General features: G+C 33.6%; 1 protein-coding gene and 1 pseudogene across 6 annotated transcripts in view; both read right to left on the bottom strand.

Moving 5' to 3' along the window:
- The window catches only part of ACAP2 (ArfGAP with coiled-coil, ankyrin repeat and PH domains 2), a 145,543-nt gene that overhangs the window by 29,727 nt on the left and 89,859 nt on the right, over positions 1–25,957 (bottom strand). For all 6 annotated transcript variants that reach the window (XM_061193245.1, XM_061193241.1, XM_061193242.1 and 3 more), the window contains 5 exons: positions 20,655–20,838; positions 16,729–16,773; positions 13,760–13,855; positions 8,248–8,322; positions 2,993–3,105 (listed from right to left, as the gene is read on the bottom strand). In XM_061193245.1, the coding sequence (XP_061049228.1) occupies positions 2,993–3,105; positions 8,248–8,322; positions 13,760–13,855; positions 16,729–16,773; positions 20,655–20,838 (513 nt within the window). The remainder of the gene's footprint in view (positions 1–2,992; positions 3,106–8,247; positions 8,323–13,759; positions 13,856–16,728; positions 16,774–20,654; positions 20,839–25,957) is intronic.
- LOC133094148 (U1 spliceosomal RNA) lies at positions 7,340–7,488 on the bottom strand (annotated as a pseudogene).

Here is a 25,957-nt window from a genome sequence, read left to right as displayed (position 1 = left end):
TTAAAAAAAAAAAAAACTTAAACAGTGGGCAGAAAAATAATCTGTACATTTGAACAGTTGAATTCCTGGATTTTTAAAGTTAAGGCACAAATATCACAAATACACAGTCTTTTATTCAGAGGCTCGGAGAATATATTAAATCAAGCTAGATAGAGAACTAACTAGAGAAGTAGGGCAGAGTCTGGAAGTCATATACAGGTAAAGGGAAATTATTTGCACGTACTTCCTAAGATTAGATTTTTGGTAACCTCATATAAAAAAATTTAGATACATTCCAAATTTTTAAAATTGAAAAGCAGAAGAGAATTCTAAATAACATTTAATAGATAACTCTTTCTTTCTTCTCCCTTTTATAGTTACTGACCTATAACCTAGAAAACACTTAAGACTTTTGTTGCAAGGTTTTGACTTTTGTTTTTGTTTTTGAAAAGAGATTTGTATAATGTTTATATGCTATATTCCTTAGAAGTCTGCCTTTAACTACTATTGTCATCAAAATATTCTTTAAAGGCATATGAAAATGAAATTAATTTTCTATCCATAATTTATTCCTAATAATGCAAATGGTTAGAAAGGTTTTTAAAAATATTTTTTAAGCTATTTTTTTGTTGTTGTTATTGAAGTTGTATTTTGTCTTAAATACAGATTGTTTGGAATTTCCATAGCAAGTTTCTTATTTATTTCTTTTTTTGACATTTCCTTTATGTTTTATTTTATTTTTTTTTGGCCTAGTGGCATGCGGTATCTTAGTTCCCCGACCAGGGATCGAACCCGCCCGCCCCTGCACTGGAAGCACGGAGTCTTAATTCTGGGTTGATCCACTGTCTTCTGACCTTGGTCGTCTCTTGACTATCTGCCATAGCAAGTTTTTTAAAAAGCCAGGTTTTGAGCCTCAATTTTGTCACAAACCAGCTGTGTGACCCTGAATGAGCAACCGTCTCCCTGCACTTCCATTTCTTTACTAAAAATTAGGGTGTTAACTACAATCTATGATTCTAATCAATAACTGTCATCCTATCACACAGAAAGGGCATCTCCTTTAAAAAATGGCCTCATTTCCAAAGTTACTGTCTTCCTTACTTGGCAAATGACAGGTAACATATCTACAATTGAGAATTTAATAGCTATTCCCTACTTGATTTTAGTTATGTTTTAATGTCTATGCCAATTAATAAAATTCATGAAACATATAATAAAAAACCAAAAGGTCCATGCTTAAGTCAGTTAATGTTCTTCCGTTGTCCTAAATGGGAATGCAATTTTCCACTAACACTTACTGTGCTTCATTTTGAAGTCTGAGAGCATTTCTGATTGGAGTAGTCCATGGAAGTTCATTTCATTTCTTCTTAACATAATGGTACAGTTTCTATGGATTTACTGTATTTTCACTGTGTTAAACTTTAAGAAGGTTGTTTTGAAATCTGAAGGTTAAAATTCAATTCTAACATTACCTCATGAAACCATACTAGTTGAAAAATCTTTATTATAAAAATTTGACAACCACACGATTTTAATTTCCTACTCTGGCTATGGAAATTTGCCAGGAAAGGCTTAAAAGATTATTGGCTTCATACAGAATTTTAATTTTTCATTTTTACTTTATAATAGTTAAAACATTATTTCTTAACCAGACCATCTAGTTGATCCATCTATATTCATGTATTATTTTTAAAGTTCTACATAATTCAAAGAGACTTAATATCAAATATAATCATTATTCTTTCCAGTTTATAGTCACTCTCAAGTAAAGAAAAATTATTTCAAATACAACACACCATGTACCATTCAAATATCTGACAATATCGAATGTTATGGAAATACTCAATGTATCACTGACATTTGAAAATATCAATAAATGTTTTTTCTATAACCTCATCACCAAGGACTCAAAATTAGTGCACAAGGAATCCATTTCAATGTACTGAATATCCAACCATAATCGTTTCCAGTTAAATTAACAAAAATGTATACTAAATTAAACTTACCAAGAAAATTCTATTTATTTTGCTAATGTCCATTTTTTAAAAAGAAAACAATCTATCATTAAGTGAATTCATATCTGTTCAAGCAGCAAATAAAATATACACATTCAACAAATAATATAATAGTATATCAATTAACCAGAACCCAATACTATTTTCAATTATTACAAAACTGTTCTAACTACTCTTTTTTCTTTTTGCAAGAAGAGAGGCATCCTTGAATAAAAAACTAATCACTGCTATTCAGAAGAATGATCCTGAGACAATCCAATCTTTTTTTTTTTGCTTTAATGTCTGAAATTATTCCAATTTATTAATACATGAGAAAATATAATAAAATATTTTACACATTCATTCAAAAGACATTTACTGGATCAATATATACAAAATATCAGTTTAGAAAAAAAAATTTTTAAGTTTTCGGTAGGCATCAAGTTTAGAAAAAAGGAGCACCAGCTGCCATACACACTTCACACATAAAAACAATTCCATATCCTAAAACTCCTGGTTAAAGTTATCGCAAAGATTCAAAGATCAGGATCACCTCACTTAAAGATTCACAAGCCAAAATTAAGCAAAAATGTACATAAACAGCATATAGGGGAGAAACCCAAAGGGGAAAAAAAAAAGCTCACTTGTCATATTCATCCATTATATTCAAAATATAATTTGCAATCAGATCTATTTGGTAACAAATAAGGGAGGAAGGTCACATTTAAAAATTTATTCACTGTAATGATCAGTCACTACAGACCAAGCAGTATAAAAAGTATCCTTGCTTCCTGGTTTAAACTTTGCTTAAATTTTAAAATTTAGAATTACTACTGTTACTTTTCACTTGCTTAAGGCCCCTTTCCTAGAAGGGCATCTTATTTTCAATGGACTGGGTTCAGGAAAGTTACTAGGGACTGTGAATTTAGAGAATTATGAAGGAAAGAGTTGCCAAACCACAGGGAAAGTCAGAAAACTGAGAATATGGAAAGAGCAAGACTAGATTTGAAATATATTACCTGTTCCAAGTTTTGAAGGCATTGCTGGCTCGTTTGAACAGATAACCTTCCATAACAATGCCATTTGCAGCATCTACATTATATTCTAGCTTAGAATCATCACTGGAGAAATCCTAGACAAAATAACACATTAAAAAGTTCATATGATTTTTACTGATTTCCCTAGACAACAAATCTATCCTAGAGAAACAGCTCAAACAGTAAAAAGCTTTGTATTAAGATAGTTATATCAACAATATTCATAAGAAAGCGGGGTAGACCTAAATGTTCAAAAATAGAAGAATGCTTCAACATATTGATGTATTTCAATCCAGTAGACTATTACGCAATAACATAGATGAGTATACAGAATATACATTAAAAGAGAAAAAATATAAATTTTATAAATTATACAGCTTGGGTAAATAAATTGTATATACACTGTGATTAAAAGCACAATATGTATACAAATAGACAAAGGGAACAACTCGATATTCTATAGGTGTTATGTTTAAAACGTTTTCATTTAATTCCAATATTTTATGGTGATGTGTCTGCTAACAATATTTTTTAAAGGAATATGGGTATATTTAATTGGGATTATTTAAATCTACCACTATTTTCTAAATATATTACTATTATGGTAGTTTTTAAAATCTGGTAGAAACAATAACTCCACTGTTTGGGGGTTCCGAAAAAGGATTAAAATAAAATTTATTTTTGCAAAGGAGAAGCACCACAGTGTGAAGTGAGCATTCCGAGCTCACTTTTTTATGAGGACTACAGAACCACGCATAGTCATTTTCTATCATTCTAATCATTCTAGTTTTCACTTGAATGCAATTCAAACTTTCAATTTTCCTCCAAGGATTCATGAAGTTTTGAAATCAGAATTCCCATATTTAAAATATTTCCTGGTGAATTTCCAAAGTAATTTCAACGAAACTGCAAGACTGCTGTGATCCCCAAATTGAAAACTCTAAAAATCAGTCTTGAAACTTTCAAAATTATTTCTGGACCAATAATCAAAATTAGAATGCTATCCTATTAGAGAGTAGTAGACTTTCTATCTTGAGAAAGATTTTGGTAGAGGCTGGATGACCACCTGCCAGAACGCTGGGATGCGGAGGTCCTGCACTGGAGGGGAAACAGAGTGAGAATCACCTAAGGGCTTTCCAAATCTAAGAGTCTATGACTATGGAAAGAGGAAACAGACTAACTTCAGAATTAAAAACAAACACTGCTGACATCTCTCAAAATTTAATCATAAAGACATAATAATCCAAAATAATCAAATGAAATAACCTGTAAATAAATTGCTACATTTCTTCCTGCTTTTACTTTGAGGGAAAAAATCAGGGAAATTTTAATTCCTTCATTTAAAATCTATTTGAAGCTATAATTTATTTAATTATGCAAACAGAATTAAGTCAGCAACAGATATAATTGAGTTTGGCAACATTCTAAAAATTTCATTTGTAACATCGGCATCTTTTTTTAATAATCCTGAAGCCACTTAAAACATAAAAAAGACTTCTTTCAAAGTGCAATGCATTATAAGTATTTTTTTCTAATCTCAACTATTTTTCTTGAGATAAATTAAGTCTTCAGTATAATTCCTATTAACATCAATTAATATTTTATAGTACTTAAAATGTGATAGATATGATTTTATAATGAAAGCAACCAATAATGTTGAATAAAATATATAATATTAGAATTTAAATACACTGATGAGCTGACAAATTAGGAAGGAATACTCAAAGGCAAAAGAATAAGTGAAAATTGGAAGCCACAGGGGTGAGCAGAGCAAGGAAGCAAAGTATCCCCTTAAGGGCGTTTGTCTCATCAGGAAAACTTGAAGCTCTGGTGTGGGGCCCAAGGAAGAGAAGGCAAGACCAAGGCTGGCCAATGAGGGGACTCTAAGAGAAGCTTTCTCTTTTGAAATTGCAAGAAAGACAAGAAGGACCACTATTATCTCTTTGATTTAAGCTTATTTTAAAAGTCCTAGCCAGCAAGATAAACAAAAAGTAAAGGAAACAATCATTTGCAGATGATGTGACTTTGTACACATAACATCCAAAAGAATCCAGAGATAAATCAGTATTAAAGAGAGCTTAAAAAGACTACTGGTTACAAAATCAATACATAAAAATCAAATTTTATTCTAATATATAACAAAAGTAAACAGTGAGAAAAGAAATTTTTACAAGATAATATTTACAATAACATTTGCAATACAATTTAACAAACGATGTACAAGAAAATTATCAAACTTTATGAAGGACATTAAAGAAAACTTAAATAAATGGAGAAATATTTCAAGCTCATGGACTAGAAGACATTTAAAATAAAGATATCAATTCTTCCCCAAACTGATTCACAGATCCAATGCAATCCCAATCAAAATCCCAAAAGCTATTTTTATGTAACCTAAAAAGCCACTCCTGAAATTTATATGGAAATACAGAACTTTGGCAATTCATATATGAAGAAGAGAAGGTAGGAGGCTTTGCTTTGTCAGATATCAAGATATGCTATAAAGCTAAAATAATTAAGATAGCATAGTATTGGCATAATTAAGACAAAAAGACCAACAAAACAGAATAGAGTCCGAAATAGACCTCACATGTATGGAAATGTGATGTATAACAGAGTATACAACACTGAGTAGTATGGAGAAACAAACTTTTTAATAACTGAATCTAGATCATTTAGCTACCAATGTGAAAATAAAAGGAAACTGGATCTCTACCTCATACTATATACAAAAAACCAATTACAGATTGATTAAAGATATAGATATATTGATAAAAGGCAAATCTATAAACATTTAGAAGATTAGGCAAATCTATAAACATTTAGAAGATTAGGCAAATCTATAAACATTTAGAAGATTAGGCAAATCTATAAACACTTAGGAGATATACCGTTGTGATCCTCGGTTGGGAAGGACACAAAAAGTACCACACAGAAAAGACATTTTAAAAACTATGTGAAAATTTAAAACGTATATACCCCAAAGGGGGGCTAATACCTAGAATATTTGAAGATATGGTCAACAGTTAGCTAGGCAACCTGATGGAAAAAAGGGAGAAAGACTAACAGACATTTAACAAGGAGGATATCCAAATGACCAACAGACTTAGGAGAAGGTCATTAGTGACTAAAGCATAAATTAAAACCACAACAAGATGTCAATATCTACCACTAAAATAGGCAAAAAATTTAAAACTTTCACAATACAACGAGGTGGCAAGCAGCAATGGGAACTCTCACACAGTGCTGCTTACCAGGAGTGGTATAACATTTTGAAAAATAATTTAGCATTATCTACTAACACTGAACATATATACACACCCTCTGACCCAGTTTTATTCCTAGGTATAAATCCATCAGAAATGTGTGCATATATCCAAAAGGCATGTACATGAATATTCATAGCATCGTTTCTTCAACTGATCAATTTCAATTCTTGAAAAAATCTAAATAATTACATTAGACATACTTTTCCTTAATTTTTAGTTTGACTGGATCTTGTTCTTTTCCTTTTTTTTTTTTTTTTACCTGTAATGCAGCCTTGTGTCAGCATTTAAGGGCAAAAAAAAAAAAGGTAAGTATTCATAATGAACAAAAACAGCATTATTCCCTTTAAGGAAAACAATAACTGACAATTATTTAAAATCAAATAAATTTATCAGATTTAATAATCTACTACTCTTGGACATTTGGTACAACATTGAGCTGTTTATACAATAGGGAAAGATATTAAAAGATGCATAGTGCAACAGAAACTAACACAGTACTGTGAAGCAATTATACTCCAATAAAGATCTATTAAAAAAAAAGATGCATAATATTCAGTAAATAATTCAGTTTAAACAAATAGTCACATGTTTCTAAATTTCATGACCTCTCATTTTAATTAAAAATGATTGGTCCCAATTCTTAAAAATCTTTCCACAGTAACGTCATTAAAACAAGTTATCCAACCAAAAGTGATTCTAACTTTAAACAAAATAAAACATGGAGGTAGTCTTACCTGACTATAACTAGAAGTAATGAATTAAACATGGTCTGGTAGAAAATCTTCCGCTTTTTAAATAACATTTCTCTTTGAGTATTAACAACCCATCACCAATAAAATTTTCCTTACTTTTATTACTGATTTCACTTTCATTTTTTTCCTCTGACATATTCTATATCAGATCTAGTTTACTGGTATTTTAAATTCTAAATAAACCATAACAAGAGTTGATTCGACTGCTCAGGGGTTGAGCAGTCAAATACCAAGAGATAATACCAAGAGAATAGATTTCTTAAAGCAATGCTAGAAGGTATCTTTTTTTTTTTTTTTTTTTGTCTTTTTGGGGGAAAGTGTGATCGCAGTCCCCCATTACGAAAATTTATGCAGTCAAGTTTCCCACTTTTGGGGAAATTGTAGGAGTGGGATGGATAAGCCTCACCCTGGGAAAACCACCTTTGTGATCATGGTATCTCTCCTGCCAGGTAAGTACAGAACATATCTTTTTTCATACTTTTTACATACATTCAACCTCCAGTTGTCTCCTTTTATTTTCAGATTACTACACACACAAAAATGTCAATGACTATATAAGATAAAATATAATTAGACTGAGTTCCAGGTATATCATATTCAAAGCTTTTAGCACACAGAAATAAAAACTAGTTTCACATTTAAATCTTCATTTTTAAATATATATTTTTCAAACATTAGTTTAGCTAGGCTTAGGCAAATTAATAAGAAATGCAAGTGAAATTTCAGCATCACTTGAGAGGGTAAGTGCTGCCTTAGAGTGACTGCAGCTGGAAATTCCTAGTACCAAACACACACATTGATGCTACAGTGTTCTCCAACCCCTGACCACCTCCACCCACACCCCATCCACCCCCTCCACATACACACACACATTTTTACAGGTGGTTGGCGATATCCTAACTGAAACTATAAGTAGTGTTTTAAACTCTAAGGGCCACTTTTAAAGCAGTTAAGGCCCTAAGAGACTGATGTTTTTATAAACTGGTTCAAGAGCATGGCTTTCAAATATTTTGATATAAAAGAATAATAAGATACAAACCTGAACATCAGAAAAATATTTTATTTTTTACAAAAAAAGGAGGAATTTATCTATACAATTTAATTACTAAAGCAACTCAAAGGATTTTTTCCAACACAATGATATCCTGCTGAAACCAATAATCAAGAAATTGTGTAAAATGGGAATTAATCTCCTTTAACTTCTCCCCTCAAGTACCTTTTGTTGAATGGTGGAATGTTTTTGCTCCATTTCTCTTTTCTCCTTTGCTGCATCTACAACCAGTCGATCCAACTATAAAAGGAGAAAAGGAGTAAATTATAGAGACTTAAAAGTTAAAGAAAGAAAGACATGATTATTTTTCAAAAATCATATTCCAAATCAGTCAGTCAATTGAGGTTTACCTAAAAAGGCATTTTGGCTACAACTTTAAAGTGGAAGTTCTTTTTTTTCTGGTATCATATCCTCTTTGAGAAGGTCTTTAACTCCTCTAGGGAAAACGTTTCTAAGAGCAATCATGGTTCCAAGCAATTGTGACAGGTGGCCCTGTCTAAGGCACAACAGTGATAACATGTTCACTCCTTGAATTAAGGAGAATGACTCTAGATTAAGTTGTCTGCTGATGCACTCAGCAATTCTGGTAGTCACTATCAAAGACAGAAGGAAGAAATACTGGTGATTTTTCTTCCCAAACAGCAAAAAGCAGCAGCTAAGCTAGTGTGTGCCAGCCTCACAAGTTCAACTAACAGACACTTCCAATCACTCAAGATGCATGATGTTTTCAAGTTGGCTTCCTAATATTACAATAAAATCTAAAAGGTAGAAAAAATAATTCAACAGATAAAAGAGAAAGCAAGAAAGGAGGAAGGGAGGGAATAGAATAGAATAGAGTAGGAGAGGACAGAATAGGATAGAATAGAATAGAAATAGAAACCATTCATTAGATCAGGGTATAAAATCACCAATTTTTAAAGTCCTTTTTTTAAAAAAAAATTTAAAAACTTATGAAATCATAATATCCCATTTCTTTCTTGATCCTTTCCATCAGAAGAGAAATATCTGACTTCCAGTATTATGACAAAAGCACTGGCTTCTTGAACTCCTCTTTGCTGGAATAACAAAAATTGGGTTATAAAATACCCCATTATGTGGGTTTACTCTTCTAAACTGTGATGTATGTCATTTCATCTTTGAACACCCATTCACCTCAAACTGACTAATGTGTGATAAATGAATAAATTCAAATGTAAATATCAACAGACTATGGAGAAAGACAAAGTATTAAATGTCGAAATGTTCTCATTGATATCCTTTAAAAACAAAACTGAAAAAGGCCTTCTTAAAAGACTGTGTGATCCTTTATTCACTATCACAAGTGGTGTTTTTTTTTCTACAGGAGACAAATTCTGACTGCAGAATCTTAATATCACTGAATAATAATAAAGAACCAAAAGAAAACATACTGAAATAGAACTATCACTATTATAAAATATTTTACTTAGATGGCAACTATACTACTCCACTTTAAGATCTAATGCATACTTACCTTAGTGACATGCTGCATTGATTTAATGGGTAATGCTGTGCTAGGAAAATGTTTGTCCTCAATAGTTTCTTATACTGAATGAGTGGAATAACCATTATATCCTCGTTTTATAGCCTTTAAGTGAAAGGCATGTTAATGTTTTTCATACATTCAGATTGAAATGCAGCAGAAGGCAGCCCCCAAGATTCAAATTGATATTTCTAAACTTGCATGCATGTATTTTCCACACCAGTACTACAATGCCAGTGATGGTAGTAAAACTGTCAACTTGGTAGTAAATTTCTCTGCTGCATCCCACCCCACTGCTATTGCAGCAGAAACGGAGAAAATTCCCCTCTCTCTGTTGGGGCAGAAGTATAAAGAAAAAGATATCTTTCAACATGGTGGAGTACTGGAGGACGTATGAGTTGGGGAGGTGCGAAGGCTGGCAGTATTGTCTCCTAGATGCTGGGTACTGTATCAGGAAGAGAGAGTTTGGACCACAGTAGCATGTGTCCTGTGTTTCTATTAGCGTTGGACATCATGAGGTTACTAGGCTCCTATACCTAACCAGGTACCCCCAATCCTCTACCTATGTTTTGAATCTCCTACACTCCTACCACCTCAGATTTCACCACTTCTCTTTCTGCTTTTCAACTTCTCCCATTCCCATTTGCTTTTGAATTTGTGCAAATTTAATGAATAAAATAATACCTTAAATAAAACCTTCCTACAACTCATACTCCCCTCTAGCTACTACCTGCTCTCTTTTCTTCACAATACAACTTCTTAAAAAATGTTTCCCTGTTCTCCACTTGCCTATTTCATATTCATCTACCACTGTAATTTAGCTTTTACCTCTTGGACCCTCAACTCTCACATCAGTAACACATAAACTTCTTGCTGCTAAACCCAAGAGGTTAGTTCTCAGTCCTAGGGTTACTCGACCTTCTTTCCAGCATTTGCACTGACAACCACCCCCATCTTTCTGAGACACTCTTTCCTTACCCTGTGCTACCACGATTTTCTGGTCTTCCACCTCTTCTCCCATCAGTGTTCTCACGGAGCCCCCTTACCTAGCCGTCTCTTAAAAGTAGATCATTCTTAGGGCTCTGTCCCAAGCCAAATTCTCTTTTTACTCCATACTCGTGGACCTTGACCTTAACTTACAAAATCAAAATTATTAGGCATGGTGTTCGGTCACTTATGTTTTTTTAAATAGGTTCATGATTTTGAAATACCTATTAACTCTCCTTGGGTCAATTCACACACTCTTGTGATTGCAATTAGCAATTATATGCTTTAGTATTATATGCTAAAGTACTCTCCTTTAGTATTTCTTTCTCTTGAACTCCAGATATACCCACTTAGATGTCCTATTCTCAAAATCAACACATTTAAACTTGAACTCATCATGTCCCTCCACTCTCAAATTGGCTACATCTTAACTATTCCTCAAGTCTATCTATTTATCTCCACCCCTACTGCCAGGACCCTAGTTCCAGATGCCATAATCTCATAACTAAATTACTGAAAGAATATCCTAACTGGCCACCTCCAACCAGGCCATATTATCCACTAGGCACTACAGGCACCAGAGTTTAGATGCTTTTCAAGGACCTGCAAAATTACTTGAGACCTGGGAGGGTAAAAACTGAAAAACTGAAATTAATAAATGTCAAAATATACAATTATTGAAACTAGTCAACTACAAACCAATTCATTTTTTTGATAAATTATACTTAATGTAAGATGAGGGTACAATCTAATGTTTGATTAAGATGTGGGGAGTGCCTAGGGCCTAGGAAGGTCTTGCCTTCTTCCCAAGTCTGGGTTGGATGTACTATCTACATGTTACAGTAACACTTTGATCCTCCAATATGTGGTAGAGATAGCTGGTTGCCTCCCAACATCCATTCTCTCCTCCTTTCTTAACAACAGAATCCCCAAATTCTAGTAAGTTAACATGGTTACATGCATTAAGACTAAATTTCCCAGCTTTCCTTGCAGCTAGTGTGACATTGAGACATACACAGAAGTGGAATATACAATTTCTAGGAAATATCCTTAAAGAGAGGGAATGAATCTTTCTTTCCCCTTTCCTCCTTCCTGTTGGCTAGAATTTGGATATGATGGCTAAAGCTTGATAAACCACTTTGAACCATTAGGTAGAATCCAAAGACATAATAAGCCTGTGTCCCTGCAGATTAAGTGACCACCATACTAGGCCTTTGATTTTACATAGAAGAAATAAAATTCTATCTTGTTAAAGCTCCTACTATTTCTGGTTTTCTATCACATGCAAACAAATCTAATCTCCATTTATATACCCAGACAGGGCACTTAGCACAGAGATTAATAGTGTGGTGACTTGTTATTTTCTTCCAATAGATTAAGTTCTGTAGAGGCAGGGAAGAGCATTTCTGTAATTCATAGCATATGCCCTGCACACCATCTTTCCCCAACACCATCCCAACACACACACACAGACACACATGCACACATGCATGCACCACATTTATTTTTGGTCAATGAATGCAATTCTCATTCTGCTCTTACCTTTTCCCCATTTCCCTAAACTCTATTTTTCATCCTTAATCCCTCTCCTCAGAAAGTAACCTGAACTATTTTGGGAAAGAAAATCAACTGAAAATTGACAGAAATCCAGAAAACTCACCAGTCAACAAAAAAGAATGTCTGGGAACAGATCTAACATAAAGTTTTGATTAGATATCAAAAATAATTTGGATATAATAAAATTTCTATATAATATTCTTATATATAATTCATGTATGTGCATGTGTGTGTGCGTGTGTATAAAATGAAAAAGTTCCCAAGAGTTCTATAATCTTAAGATTCTAAAATTTTATTATTCAAAATAGCAAAATGCAAATTTCTTTGAAAATAAAAAAAGAGCTATAACTCAAATAAAATACCAATTAGAACAGTAACTCAATAATCCAAATGTAAGAAACAAAAAAATAAATCCAGCTATGTATACTGTAAAACAAACACTTTGTTTTAAAATTCTTCTTTTCGGTACCCTCATATACTATCTGCAACATTTTCTTTAACTTTAATCTTATTTTTGGTTACACATTTAACCCATACATAAATCTGCTATAACACCAAACTTCATCATTAAATAAACTGTCAAGTTTCCCAATATGCTAAATCTCTTTAAAAATACAGATACTAGAACAAAGACAACAAAAGGAAAAATAAACAAGTCAAACTACATCAAACTAAAAAGCTTCTGCACAGCAAAGGAAACCATCAGCAAAATGAAAAGGCAACCTACCAAATGGCAGAAAATATTTACAAATCATATATCTGATAAGGGGTTAATATCTAAAATATATAAAGAACTCAGACAACTCAACATCCAAAAAAAAAAAAAATCCAATTAAAAAATGGGCAGAGGATCTGAACAGACATTTTCCCACAGAAGACATACAGATGGCCAATAAGGGGTCAAAGGTACTCAATGTCACTAATGATGAAAGGCATGCAGATCAAAACCACAGGGAGATATTGCCTCACACCTGTTAGAATGGCTGTCATCAAAGACAAGAGAAGATTGTCAAGGATGTGGAGAAAAGGGAACTCTTGTGCACTGTTGGTGAGAATGAAATGGCACAGCCACTATGAAAAAAAGTATGGAGGTTCCTCAAAAAATTAAAAATAGAACTACTATATGATCCAACAATTCCACTTCTGGGTATTTACCTGAAGGGATCGAAGACACTAAATCGAAAAGATATCTGCATCCCCACGTTCATTGCAGCATTATTTAGCCAAGATATGGAAGTAACCTAACTAAGTGTCCGTCAATAGATGGATTTTAAAATGTGGTATACATATACAGTGGAATATTATTCAGCCATAAAAAAAGGAAATCCTGCCTTTTGCAACAACATGGATGGATCCTGAGGGCATTACACTAAGTGAAATAAGTCAGACACAGAAAGACAACTACTGTGTGATCTCACTGATATGTGGAATTAAAAAAAAACAAAAACAAAAAACAGAACTCATAGAAAAAACAGACTGGAGGTTGCTAGAGGTGGGTGTTGGGGGTGGGAAAATGGGTGAGTGGGGTCAAAAGGTACAAAACTTCCAGTTATATATATGTCAATTATATCTCAATTTAAAAATATACAGATATTGGCATATAACACAGAATCAAGAAGTACAGTACATTACCTGTGCACCAAGATCCTTCATGTAGGGCCCAAGTTCACTAAATAGATCATATCCTTGATGAAAGAAGGCCAAATGGGCATACATAAAGGATAACATCTAACAGGAGGAAAAAATGGTTAGCATTTAAAAATCAATTCTTAGATAAATATTCTGAAATTTAAAAAAAATTCTGATCCTATCTATTGTTTAAAAATTATTCCACCAGAGCCCAAAATATCAAACCTATTTAAAATTAAACTGAGTCATTTTTCTTAAAAGAGTATTACAAAAATATTTTCAAACTTATATTGCAATAATTCAAAGAATCAAGTTTTCAATAGCTTCACCATCTTTCCAGGTACATTATAAAATATCTATGTGTCTTTCAACAAAACTCACTGGCAAAACCTTAAATTACAAATAAAACATTAAAATATTAGGAGGGGACATATGCAGTTCTCAAAACAAAGCAATCACATATACTTTACAACCCGTAGATCACTAAGCACAACACGAAATAGGGGCATGCTTATTATTTTCTCAAGATATCAAAATAAAATGAGGCAACAGACTTTGCCAATATGGAGATTTTGTTATATTCATTCCAAAAATCCAAAAATGATTAATGGGTTAAGATTTTTTTCTAAGTTTTCCTACATTTTACCTATTCATGAGAGAAAAAACACTCTTATTTTTATTAGTTAAATTTTTACATGAGAAGGAATTAATTCAATCACAATACTGAAAGAATCCTCCAAACACCCGTGTTATTTTTAGCAAGACGAGACATCTGTTTAATTCTGTAAAATCTAAAATAGGTCAAAAGGTCCTTAACACTCAAGAATCCTTCAAAAGGAATTTTTTTGGAAGAGAAAAACCAATAAAATAAAACACAATGACAAAAGGACAAAGCTCACTAAAAGATGATTCTGGAATTAGATAACGCCGGTTGTACAACTTTGTGAATATGATTTTAAAAAACACTAAATATATTTTTAAAAAAGAGAGGAAGAGATTAATAGTTACAAGTACATAAAAAGTAAAATAATGCCTGCACATCAAAACACAGAATAAGCATATTAAAAGATAAATAATAAACTAGGAAAAAACATTTGACAAAGGGTTACTAGTCTTAATAGATAAGACATGTTACAAATCAATATGAAAAGCATGAAGACCCCCACAGAAAAAGAGGGAAAGGACATAAATAGAGAACATAAGTGACCAAGAAAAAAAAAAGGAGGGGGGGGCATTCATACTCATTTGCCTCAAAGAAATCCAAAATTAAACAATGAGATGACATTTTCAATCTACCAAATTGTGGTACAGTGGGGGAAATTAATACCCAGTGTTGGTAAAATGTGGAAAAATGTTCACTCTCACACACTATTAGTGGAAATTTTGTGTAACCCTTAAAATTTGACAATATTCCTTAAAAGTTTCAATAAATGCTTAAACCCTTTGATTAAGTAATCTCTTGTCTTAATCTATCCGAAGGAAATATTATTCATTAGGATGATCACTATAATGCTATGCTTTACATCAAAAACAGGGAAATTACTTAAAATCCATTAACGGGAAACTTAATTTATGGTATATTCAAGGTCAGCAAACTGACCTACAAACTATATCCAGCCCTACCACCTGTTTTTGGATGGCCTACGGGCTAACAATGGTTTTTGCATTTTTAAATGGTTAAAGAAAATGAAAAGAAGACATGAAATTCATGACACGTAAAAATTATATAAAATTCAAATTTCCATGTTGATAAAAAAAGTTTTATTAGAACAGTCATGCCATTCATTTACATATTGTCTATGACTGCTTTCCTATTACAATAGCACAGCTGAGTAGTTGCAACACAGACCATATGGCCTCCAAAACCTAATATATTTACTACCTGGCCCTTCAAAAAAAATGTTTGCTCACCCCTACTGTATTCATATGGTAGAATTCTACCTGGCCACAAAAGTCATCGTTAAATAAAAAAATATTTAATGACACATGATGATTTTGGAGTGTATTAGTGAAAAAAGAAAATTATAGAACAGTATGTAGGAATGATTACTATTTTGTTTTTAAAAATTAAATGGAATTTTAAGAGGTGTATATACACGTTCACGTACACACACAAACAGGCATGCGCACACCAACAGAGAAAAAAGACAAAGATTACACCAAGATATTAATAGTGGTTCTCTCTTGGTAGTAGCCTTTATAAGTATTTTTATTCTTCCTTCATATATTTTATTTTCCAATTTTCTACAATTAACATACATTACTCTCAATCTGGAAAAGGTGGTGGAGGTAAACAGGAAGTATAATGTACTCATCTGATAAGAAATAACATAAATATTAACAGAGAATTTAGGAAAAACCTAGGTGTGGACAAGGATCAAAAGCAATTTCTGTAGATCCTTTGAGAAAAAAAAAACACAAAAAAACTTCAGTGAACAAAATCAGGGAGGAGAAATTATTTCTAAGGTTCTCAAAATATAAAAGAGTGTAATGTATATATGACTATCATCCTCTGCCCACCTCCTTGTTAGCTTTAAGACGAAAAATGGGCAAATAAAAAATCACTGTTGCCATGCCATCCTTCAAATTTCATCTTGTTTGTTTTCTACCTGCACTCCAAAAAGCTGATACACCATCAACAGCCCTAAGGGAAAAATTCTGTAAAATGACACTATGTATGCCCTCAATCTCAAATTATTTAAGTGTCTGCTTTAAGGAGATTACAGTGTAATAACAGATGAGACACACATAAATAACTATAACATAAAGGAGACCAAAAAAAGTGGTTAAGTGACATATAAGAAGTACAAAAACATCATTAAGAAGATTAATTATGAACCTGGAATAAATAAATAAGTCAATAAATAAATACATATATACACACTCATATATGGTGCTATTTTAAACACTTAAATGCATACATTTAACTTCATATTAAAATATTTAGAACATCATTTCAATAAATATCTTACTGATTTCAGGATTTCTGATCTCCGTTTTGATTGAAGGACATTAATCTGAGGGAAAATGCACTTGGTTAATCACCTATGCATTATTTTAAAAACTAATCCAGAATGCAATACTGTAAAATTTGCTTATTCTAATGGTTTAATACTTTTCCAGAATAGTAAATGAAAACAAAGTTCAAGTTTTTCACCTTTTGACCTGCTTTTTGCAAAAACAGTTAAGACAAACATACCAATGAAACTCTCATCCATTTTCTCAACTTAAAGAAAAACTGGCCATGTTCAAACCATAAAATTGTACTGTACTGATAAAACTATCACCTTGATAAACTTCTGAATTTCTTAGAATTCCGTCTTCTCTCCACCCTCCTTATCTAATTGCTCTTTCAACATACATCTTTAATACAAGTTCTTATCATTTTTACCACTACCACCAACCACCATCATATCTTTTACTGACTGCTACAATAGTCTATGAACTAGTCTCTGTTTCCACTCTTGACTCTTGACACTTCATTCTCCACACAGCAACCAGAGTGATCTTTTCAAACAATAAATAAGATCATGTATGTCTGTATTAAAACTTTCCAACTCCCTACTGTAGCCTACAAGGCCCTTTGTGAAGAGGCTCCTGCTACCTTTCCCACCTAATTTTCTACTACAGTACTTTCCCCTTTTCTGTGGTCCAACCACAACCCAAGAGTACTCCCACCTCAATGCCTTTGTACTATTTGTTCTGTCCTCATGTCATGATTTTCTGCCCAGATGGGCACAAGGGTCTTATCCATCAGGTCTCAGCTTAAATAGTATCTCCTCACAAAGGTCTAAAGTAGGCCTTTAAGCAGTCTTTAGTACACCAACCCTATTTATTTTCTTTATAGTATTCATAACTACCTCATATTTTATTTACTTATTTCTTTTCCCCAGCTAAAACATAAGCTCCATGAGATCAAGGTTGTGCCTTACTCCCAGCTGTATTCTCCAAGTTGTATATATTAAGGACTCAGAAATATTTGTTGAACAAATTAATAGACCTTAAATAAATATTTTAATTAGACTAAACTACTGAAAGATCAGTAATTATAAAAGTTGCCTTTTGTGGTATCTCTCCCAACTCTAGAAATTCACAACAAACACTTCATTTTTGTCTGTTATTATATATCAACTTAATGAAATAAAATGTTTACACAAGAAAAGAATCATTCATTCTTTGCTAAAATTTCCAAAAGGTTACAGAATATCTTTTTAATATGTCCTTCACACTGAATATTCCGCCTGTTGTTTAATAAGATAATTTTAAAGCACTGATCAGAAAACAAAAACAGACCAAGAGGGAATTCCCTGGTGGTGCAGTGGTTAAGAATCCGCCTGCCAATGCAGGGGACACGGGTTCGAGCCCTGCTCTGGGAAGATCCCACATGCCGCGGAGCAACTAAGCCCGTGTGCCACAACTACTGAGCCTGTGCTCTAGAGCCCGCGAGACACAACTACTGAGCCTGCATGCCACAACTACTGAAGCCCACGTGCCTAGAGCCCAGGCTCTGCAACAAGAGAAGCTACCGCAATGAGAAGCCCGTGCACCACAATGAAGAGTAGCCCCTGCTTGACGCAACTAGAGAAAGCCGGCGTGCTGCTACGAAGACCCAATGCAGCCAAAAATAAATAAATAAATAAGTAAAAACAGACCAAGAAAAATCTAATAACTTTGTTTACCTAAGCACTAGTTTCTTCTGCATGTCTGTTTCAAGGTCTATTCAGTTTTGAGAACTAAAATATTAACTTTCAAATGCTCTAAGTAAAAGCTTAGCAAAATGTTAAAAATGCCTCTGTTTGACAATGAAAAACAGCATACATTTGAAAAAACAAAAGTATATTCAAATATTTAGAGAAACTAAAGCATGACAAACTCTATAAATCTGAATATTTATTACTTACTATTCTCTAAAACAGACACTTTGGCCATATAATAAAATAACACAACAGTTCTCATTAGAAAAATCAAACAGTTATAAGAGAGGTGAGGTCCTAACTTAAAACTACTGGATGGACATCAAAGGAAATGAACAGTTTATAATGTATAAATTTGAAAATAATGAATATTTTAGCTAACTTCCCCCCTTCCCAAATAAAATTTAAAATTAAGCTGTTCACTCTTTCAAAAAACATTACCTATCTATTTTCTAACCACTGGACTAGAGGGAAGGGATATAATCTAGGAGTAGGAAAGACATATAAATAAATAATTTCAATAAATGAGATAAGTGCTCTAACAGCAATGTGTATGACGATAATATGGCAGCACAGAGGAAACAGAGACAAGAATGATTCATTTTGCCTGGAAAAGCTTGAGTAATTCTGACCACAGAACAGAGAATGAATTGCTAATGGGCAGGTTAAAAGCAACACAAGAAAGATCAATTTTTATGAGAACATCTTAATACTCTAGACAAGAAGCAGTAAGAACTAGTGTTGGGGCTGCAGAAGAGTGAGAACGAACAGGTTTAAGAAGTACATAGAACTTTTCAAGGCAATTTTGACTGCTAGATATAGTAGCTAAGAATGAGGAGAATATCTGATATGATTCTCCAATTCTGATTTCTATGATTAAGAGGGTGACACTACTCAGTATGGTAATGGCAATACGAAGTCATTTGAGAAGAAGAAAGATTTTAGTTTTAGACACAAAAGGAATGAGGTACTGCTGAGAAAAATAGATTTGTCACCTATATATGGTGATAATTCAAGCAAAGGGCATGATTAAACTGTAAGGGATTATCACAAAGTCAGAAAACAGGAAGACCAAAGATGGAACCCTAAAAGAGAGATTGAAAAGGTGGACAAAGGAGAGAAACCCAAGGTGGAAACTGAAAAGAAACATAAATTAAGATGATGACCTGCAAGTGGTTTAAGATACATCAAGACAAAAGTATGTTTCAAGAAAGAGAGTGTGGTCTACTATTTCAGTGAAACACCATAGTCAAGTTGGTTAAAAAGTACAATATATCTAATGAATAAGACCTTAACATGAGCCATTTCAGTAGAATGGGGTAGGCAGACTCAGTACTCATACTACTGCAGGAAGTGGTATAAATGTGAGGTAGATAAGAGGAGATAGGAAATACAGACTACTCCATGCTAGAAGCCTTTCATTAATAACTGGAGTGTACTTCATTTTTTTTAATTTAACTTCCCACTTACTGAACAGGAACTTAATAGAAAAAAATCTTAAGTCATTTTCTACTGTTTTCGCAAAGTTACCTGAGTAGTTTTTAATCACTAATTTGCAATATGTTTACTTAAGTATTTTTTAAAGAAATAATCTGTGACCACTGTTAAGTCAACAATCTATGGGAACTCCCCTGTCCCAGATCACCTCGCAACTTACCAAATATCGATCTCTACTTTTAAAAAGCAGCACCTAATGCAAATATGAGAACATTATTTCCAGAAATATTCTTCATTTGGCAATATGGTGAGCCTTTGTACCTCTAAGAATCTACTCTCAACAAATTATCAGAAATGTGGCAAAAGATTTGTATACAAAGATCTTACTATCATTTACAATTATTGAAAATTATATTTCTACTATTGCCAGCAAAAACTGGCAACACTATATCTGATAACTGGATATTAATTAAATTGACACAGCATCTCCATAGAATAAAATATAGCAATTAATAACGCTTTTCATGACATTTTGAAAGGGGGAAGTATACTGTTAAGTGAACAGGGGAAGAAATCAGAACTAAAGGTATACACATGCACACACATATAGTGCATACACAAACACCCAGACACATGGAAATTTTTCACAAAAGATCATGGTTTAATTTTAAACTACAGAAATAGTATTATTTATTTCCTTGAGTGCAATCACTCAAAAGTAACAACACGTTTAATAAGCATTTTTTGAAAACATGTAATAAACATACCTGAAGTACGTAATCTAGGGCTATGTGTCGAAAACATTTTCTTGTTGCTGTCAGAATGTTTGTGGCTTCTTCAACTTCATGCTGTTTGTTTCTTTGTACTTGAGCATTTTTTACTAATGCGTTTTCTTTTTCTTCACTGACTTTTTCAAACTGCTTCTTGGCATCTTTGAATTTTCTAAGATCTCTAAAAAAATTAAAAGAGTGAAACTTTCATAAAACTATCTGGATCAAAAATTTTACCAAAATAACATTTAGAATTTAATTCTTATGTTCCTCTACTTATTTATTTATTTGCAAATGACACTCAATAGCTCTTCCAACTAACATATATATTAGTTTACGAGTACATACTATTCCTGATATAGTCAGCTAGCATTTCCTTACTTAAATCTATACAATTTAATGTGAAAATAAATTATCAAATTAACATTACAGAAACATAAAAGGCAAAGTTAATTTTTCTAAAGACAAATTCTGGGACATGTACTAATATTTAACCAAATAATTTTTATTTTTTTTTTTTTACATTTATTTTTATTTTCTTTAACTGATGTACGGTTGATGTAAAATATTATATGTTACAGGTGTATAATATAGTTATATACAATTTTTTTTTTTTTTTTGGTCAATCCCAAACTCCCTAACTATCCCTCCCCCACCCTTCCCTCCTGATAACCATAAGTTTGTTCTCTGAGTCTGTGAGTCTGTAAAGTTGTTGTTGTTTTTTAATATTTATTTATTTATTTTGGCTGCGCCGGGTCTTAGTTATGACACATAGGATCTTCATTGCAGCCTGCAGACTCTTACTTGCGGCATGCAAACTCTTAGTTGTGGCATGCATGTGGGATTTAGTTCCCCAACCAGGGACTGAACCCAGGCTCCCTGCACTGGGAGCATGGAGTCTTACCCACTGGACCACCAGGTAAGTCCATCTTGCCTTTCTTTTTTTTTTTTTTTTTCCTGTTTTGTGTGTGTGTGTGTGTGTGTGTTTCTTTGTGTATTTTTGTCTGTTTGGTTTTGCTTTTACCATTTGTCTTGGGGGTTTTGTTTGTTCATTTTCCTTTTTTTTTTTTCTTTCGCATGGTGCGGCTTGCAGGGTCTTGGTTCTCCGGCCAGGGGTCGGGCCTGAGCTTCTGAGGTGGGAGAGCCAAGTCCAGGACGCTGGACCGCCAGAGAACTCCCAGCCCCAGGGAATATTAATAGGTGAGAGCTCTCCTAGATGTCTTCATCTCAACACCAAGACCCGGCTCCACCCAAGGGCCAGCAAACTCCAGTGCTGGACGCCTCACACCAAACAACTAGCAAGACAGGAACACAACCCCATCCATTAGCAGACAGGCTGCCTAAAGTCATATGAAGCTCACAGACAACCCAAAACACATCACCTGACACAGCCCTGCCAATCAGAGGGACAAGATACAGCTCCACCCACCAGAACACAGGCACCAGTCCCCCACACCAAGAAGCCTACACAAGCCACTGGACCAACCTCACCCACTGGGGGCAGACACCAGAAGCAAGAGGAACTACAACCCCGCAGCCTGTGGAAAGGAGACCCCAAACACAATAAGTAAAACAAAATGAGAAGACAGAGAAATATGTTGCAGATGAAGGAGCAAGGTAAAAACCCACAAGACCAAACAAATGAAGAGGAAATAGGCAATCTACCTGAAAAAGAATTCAGAGTATTGATAGTAAAGATGATCCAAAATATTGGAAATAGAATGCAGAAAATACAAGAAATATTTAACAAGGACCTAGAAGAACTAAAGAACAGTGATGAACAAGACAATAACTGAAATTAAAAGTACTCTAGAAGGAATCAATAGCAGAATAACTGAGGCAGAAGAACGGACAAGTAAGCTGGAAGACAGAATGGTGGAAATAACTGCCAAGGAGCAGAATAAAGAAAAAAGAATGAAAAGAATTAAGGACAGTCTCAGAGACCTCTGGGACAACATTAAACATACCTACATTCAAATTATAGAGGTCCCAGAGGAAGAAGAGAAAGAGAAAGGGTCTGAGAAAATATCTGAAGAGACTATAGTTGAAAACATCCCTAACATGGGAAAGGAAATAGTCAATCAAGTCCAGGAAGCACAGAGAGTCCCATACGGTATAAACCCAAGGAAAAACACACCAAGACACATATTAATCACACTAAAAAAAATTAAATACAAAGAAAAAATATTAAGCAGCAAGGAAAAAGCAAAAAATAACATACAAGGGAATCCCCGTAAGGTTATCAGCTGATTTTTCAACAGAAACTCTGCAGGCCACATTGGAGTGGCAGGATATATTTAAAGTGATGAAAGGGAAAAACCTACAACCAAGATTAATCTACCCAGCAAGGATCTCACTCAGATTCAACAGAGAAATCAAAAGCTTTACAGACAAGCAAAAGCTAAGAGACTTCAGAACCACCAAACCAACTCTACAACAAATGTTAAGGGAACTCCTCTAAGCCGGAAACACAAGAGAAGAAAAAGACCTAGAAAAACAACCCAAAACAATTAAGAAAAAGGTAATAGAACTTACATATCGATAATTACCTTACATGTGAATGGATTAAATGCTCCAACCAAAAGACACAAGCTCGCTGAATGGATACAAAAACAAGACCCATATATATGCTGTCTACAAGAGACCCACTTCAGACCTAGGGACACATACAGACTGAAAGTGAGGGGATGGAAAAAGATATTCCATGCAAATGGAAATCAAAAGATTTTGATTTCCATTTGCATGGACTACTCATATCAGATGAGATCGACTTACTCATATCAGATATGATAGACTTTAAAATATAGACTGTTACAAGAGACAAGGAAGAACACTACATAATGATAAAGGGATCAATCCAAGAAGAAGATATAACAATTACAAATATACATGCACCCAACATAGGAGCACCTCAATACATAAGGCAAATGTTAACAGCCATAAAAGAGGAAATTGACAGTAACACAATAATAGTGGGGTATTTTAACACTTCATTTACACCGACAGATTATCCAGACAGAAAATTAACATGGAAACACAAGCTTTAAACGAGATCAATTTAATTGATATTTATAGGACATTCCATCCAAAAGCAGCAGAATACACTTTCTTCTCAAGTGTACACGGAACAGTCTCCAGGATAGATCACATCTTGGGTAACAAATCAAGCCTCAGTAAATTTAAGAAAATTGAAATCATATCAAGCATCTTTTCCAACCACAACGCTATGAGACTAGAAATCAATTACAGGAAAAAAACTGTAAAAAAACACAAACACAGGGAGGCTAAACAATATGCTACTAAATAACCAAGAGATCACTGAAGAAATCAAAGAGGAAATCAAAAAATACCTAGAGACAAATGACAACAAAAGTACAACCCAAAACCTATGGTATGCAGCAAAAGCAATTCTAAGAGGGAAGTTTATAGCAATACAATCCTACCTCAAGAAACATGAAAAATCTCAAATAAACAATCTAACCTTACACCTAAAGGGACTAGAGAAAGAAGAATAAAACAAAACAAAACAAAAAAAACCAACGTTAGTAGAAGGAAAGAAATCATAAAGATCAGAGCAGAAATAAATGAAACAGAAACAAAGAAAACAATAGCAAAGATCAATAAAACTAACAGCTGGTTCCTTGAGAAGATAAACAAAATTGATAAACTTTTAGCCTGACTCATCAAAAAAAAGAGGGAGAAGTCTCAAATCAATAAATTTAGAAATGAAAAAGGAGAGGTTACAATGGACATCGAAGAAATACAAATGATCATAAGAGACTACTACAAGCAACTATATGCCAATAAAATGGATAACTTGGAAGAAATGGAAAAATTCTTAGAAAGGTATAACCTTCCAAGACTGAACAGGGAAGAAACAGAAAATATAAACAGACCAATCACATGTAATGAAATTGAAACTCTGATTTTAAAGTTTCCAACAAACAAAAGTCCAGGACCAGATGGCTTCACAGGCGAATTCTATCAAACATTTAGAGAACAGCTAACGCGCATCCTTCTCAAACTATTCCAAAAAACTGCAGAGAGAGGAACACTCCCAAGCTCATTCTACAAGGCCACCATCACCCTGATACCAAAACCAGACAAAGATATTACAAAAACAGAGAATTACAGACCAATATCACTGATGAATATAGATGCAAAAATCCTCAACAAAATACTAGCAAACAGAATCCAACAACACATTAAAAGGATCATACACCACGATCAAGTGGGATTTATCCCAGGGATACAGGGATTCTTCAATATACGCAAATCAATCAATGTGATACACCATATTAACAAATTGAAGAATAAAAACCATATGATCATCTCAATAGATACAGAAAAAGCTTTTGACAAAATTCAACACCCATTTATGATAAAAACTCTCCAGAAAGTGGGCATAGAGGGAACCTACCTCAACATAATAAAGGCCATATCTGACAAACCCACAGGAAACATCATTCTCAATGGTGAAAAACCGAAAGCATTTCTTCTAAGATCAGGAACAAGACAAGGATGTCCACTCTCACCACTATTATTCAACATAGTTTTGGAAGTCCTAGCCACAGCAATCAGAGAAGAAAAAGAAATAAAAGGAATACAAATTGGAAAAGAAGAAGTAAAACTGTCACTTTTCAAATGACAGGATACTATACGTAGAAGATCCTAAAGATGCCACCAGAAAACTACTAGAGCTAATCAATGAATTTGGTAAAGTTGCAGGATACAAAATTAATGCACAGAAATCTCTTGCATCTCTATACACTAACAACGAAAGATCAGAAAGAGAAATTAAGGAAATAATCCCATTCACCATTGCAACAAAAAGAATAAAATACCTAGGAATAAACCTACCTAAGGAGGTAAAAGATCTGTATGCAGAAAACTACAAGACACTGATGAAAGAAATCAAAGATGACACAAACAGATGGAGAGATATACCATGTTCTTGGATTGGAAGAATCAACACTGTGAAAATGACTATACTACCCAAAGCCATCTACAGATTCAATGCAATTCCTATCAAATTACCAATGGCATTTTTCACAGAACTAGAACAAAAAATTGCACAATTTGTATGGAGACACAAAAGATCTTGAATAGCCAAAGCAATCTTGAGAAAGAAAAATGGAGCTGGAGGAATCAGGCTCCCTGACTTCAGACTATACTACAAAGCTAGAGTAATCAAGAGAGTATGGTACTGGCACAAAAACAGAAATATAGACCAATGGAACAGGACAGAAACCCCTGAGATAAACCCATGCACCTATGGTTACCTCATCTATGACAAAGGA

Source organism: Eubalaena glacialis, chromosome 6 (assembly GCF_028564815.1).
Source record: "Eubalaena glacialis isolate mEubGla1 chromosome 6, mEubGla1.1.hap2.+ XY, whole genome shotgun sequence".
NCBI classification, from domain to species: domain Eukaryota; kingdom Metazoa; phylum Chordata; class Mammalia; order Artiodactyla; family Balaenidae; genus Eubalaena; species Eubalaena glacialis.
Note: the sequence above shows the minus strand (reverse complement) of the source record. Positions and strands in the feature narration are given on the sequence as shown.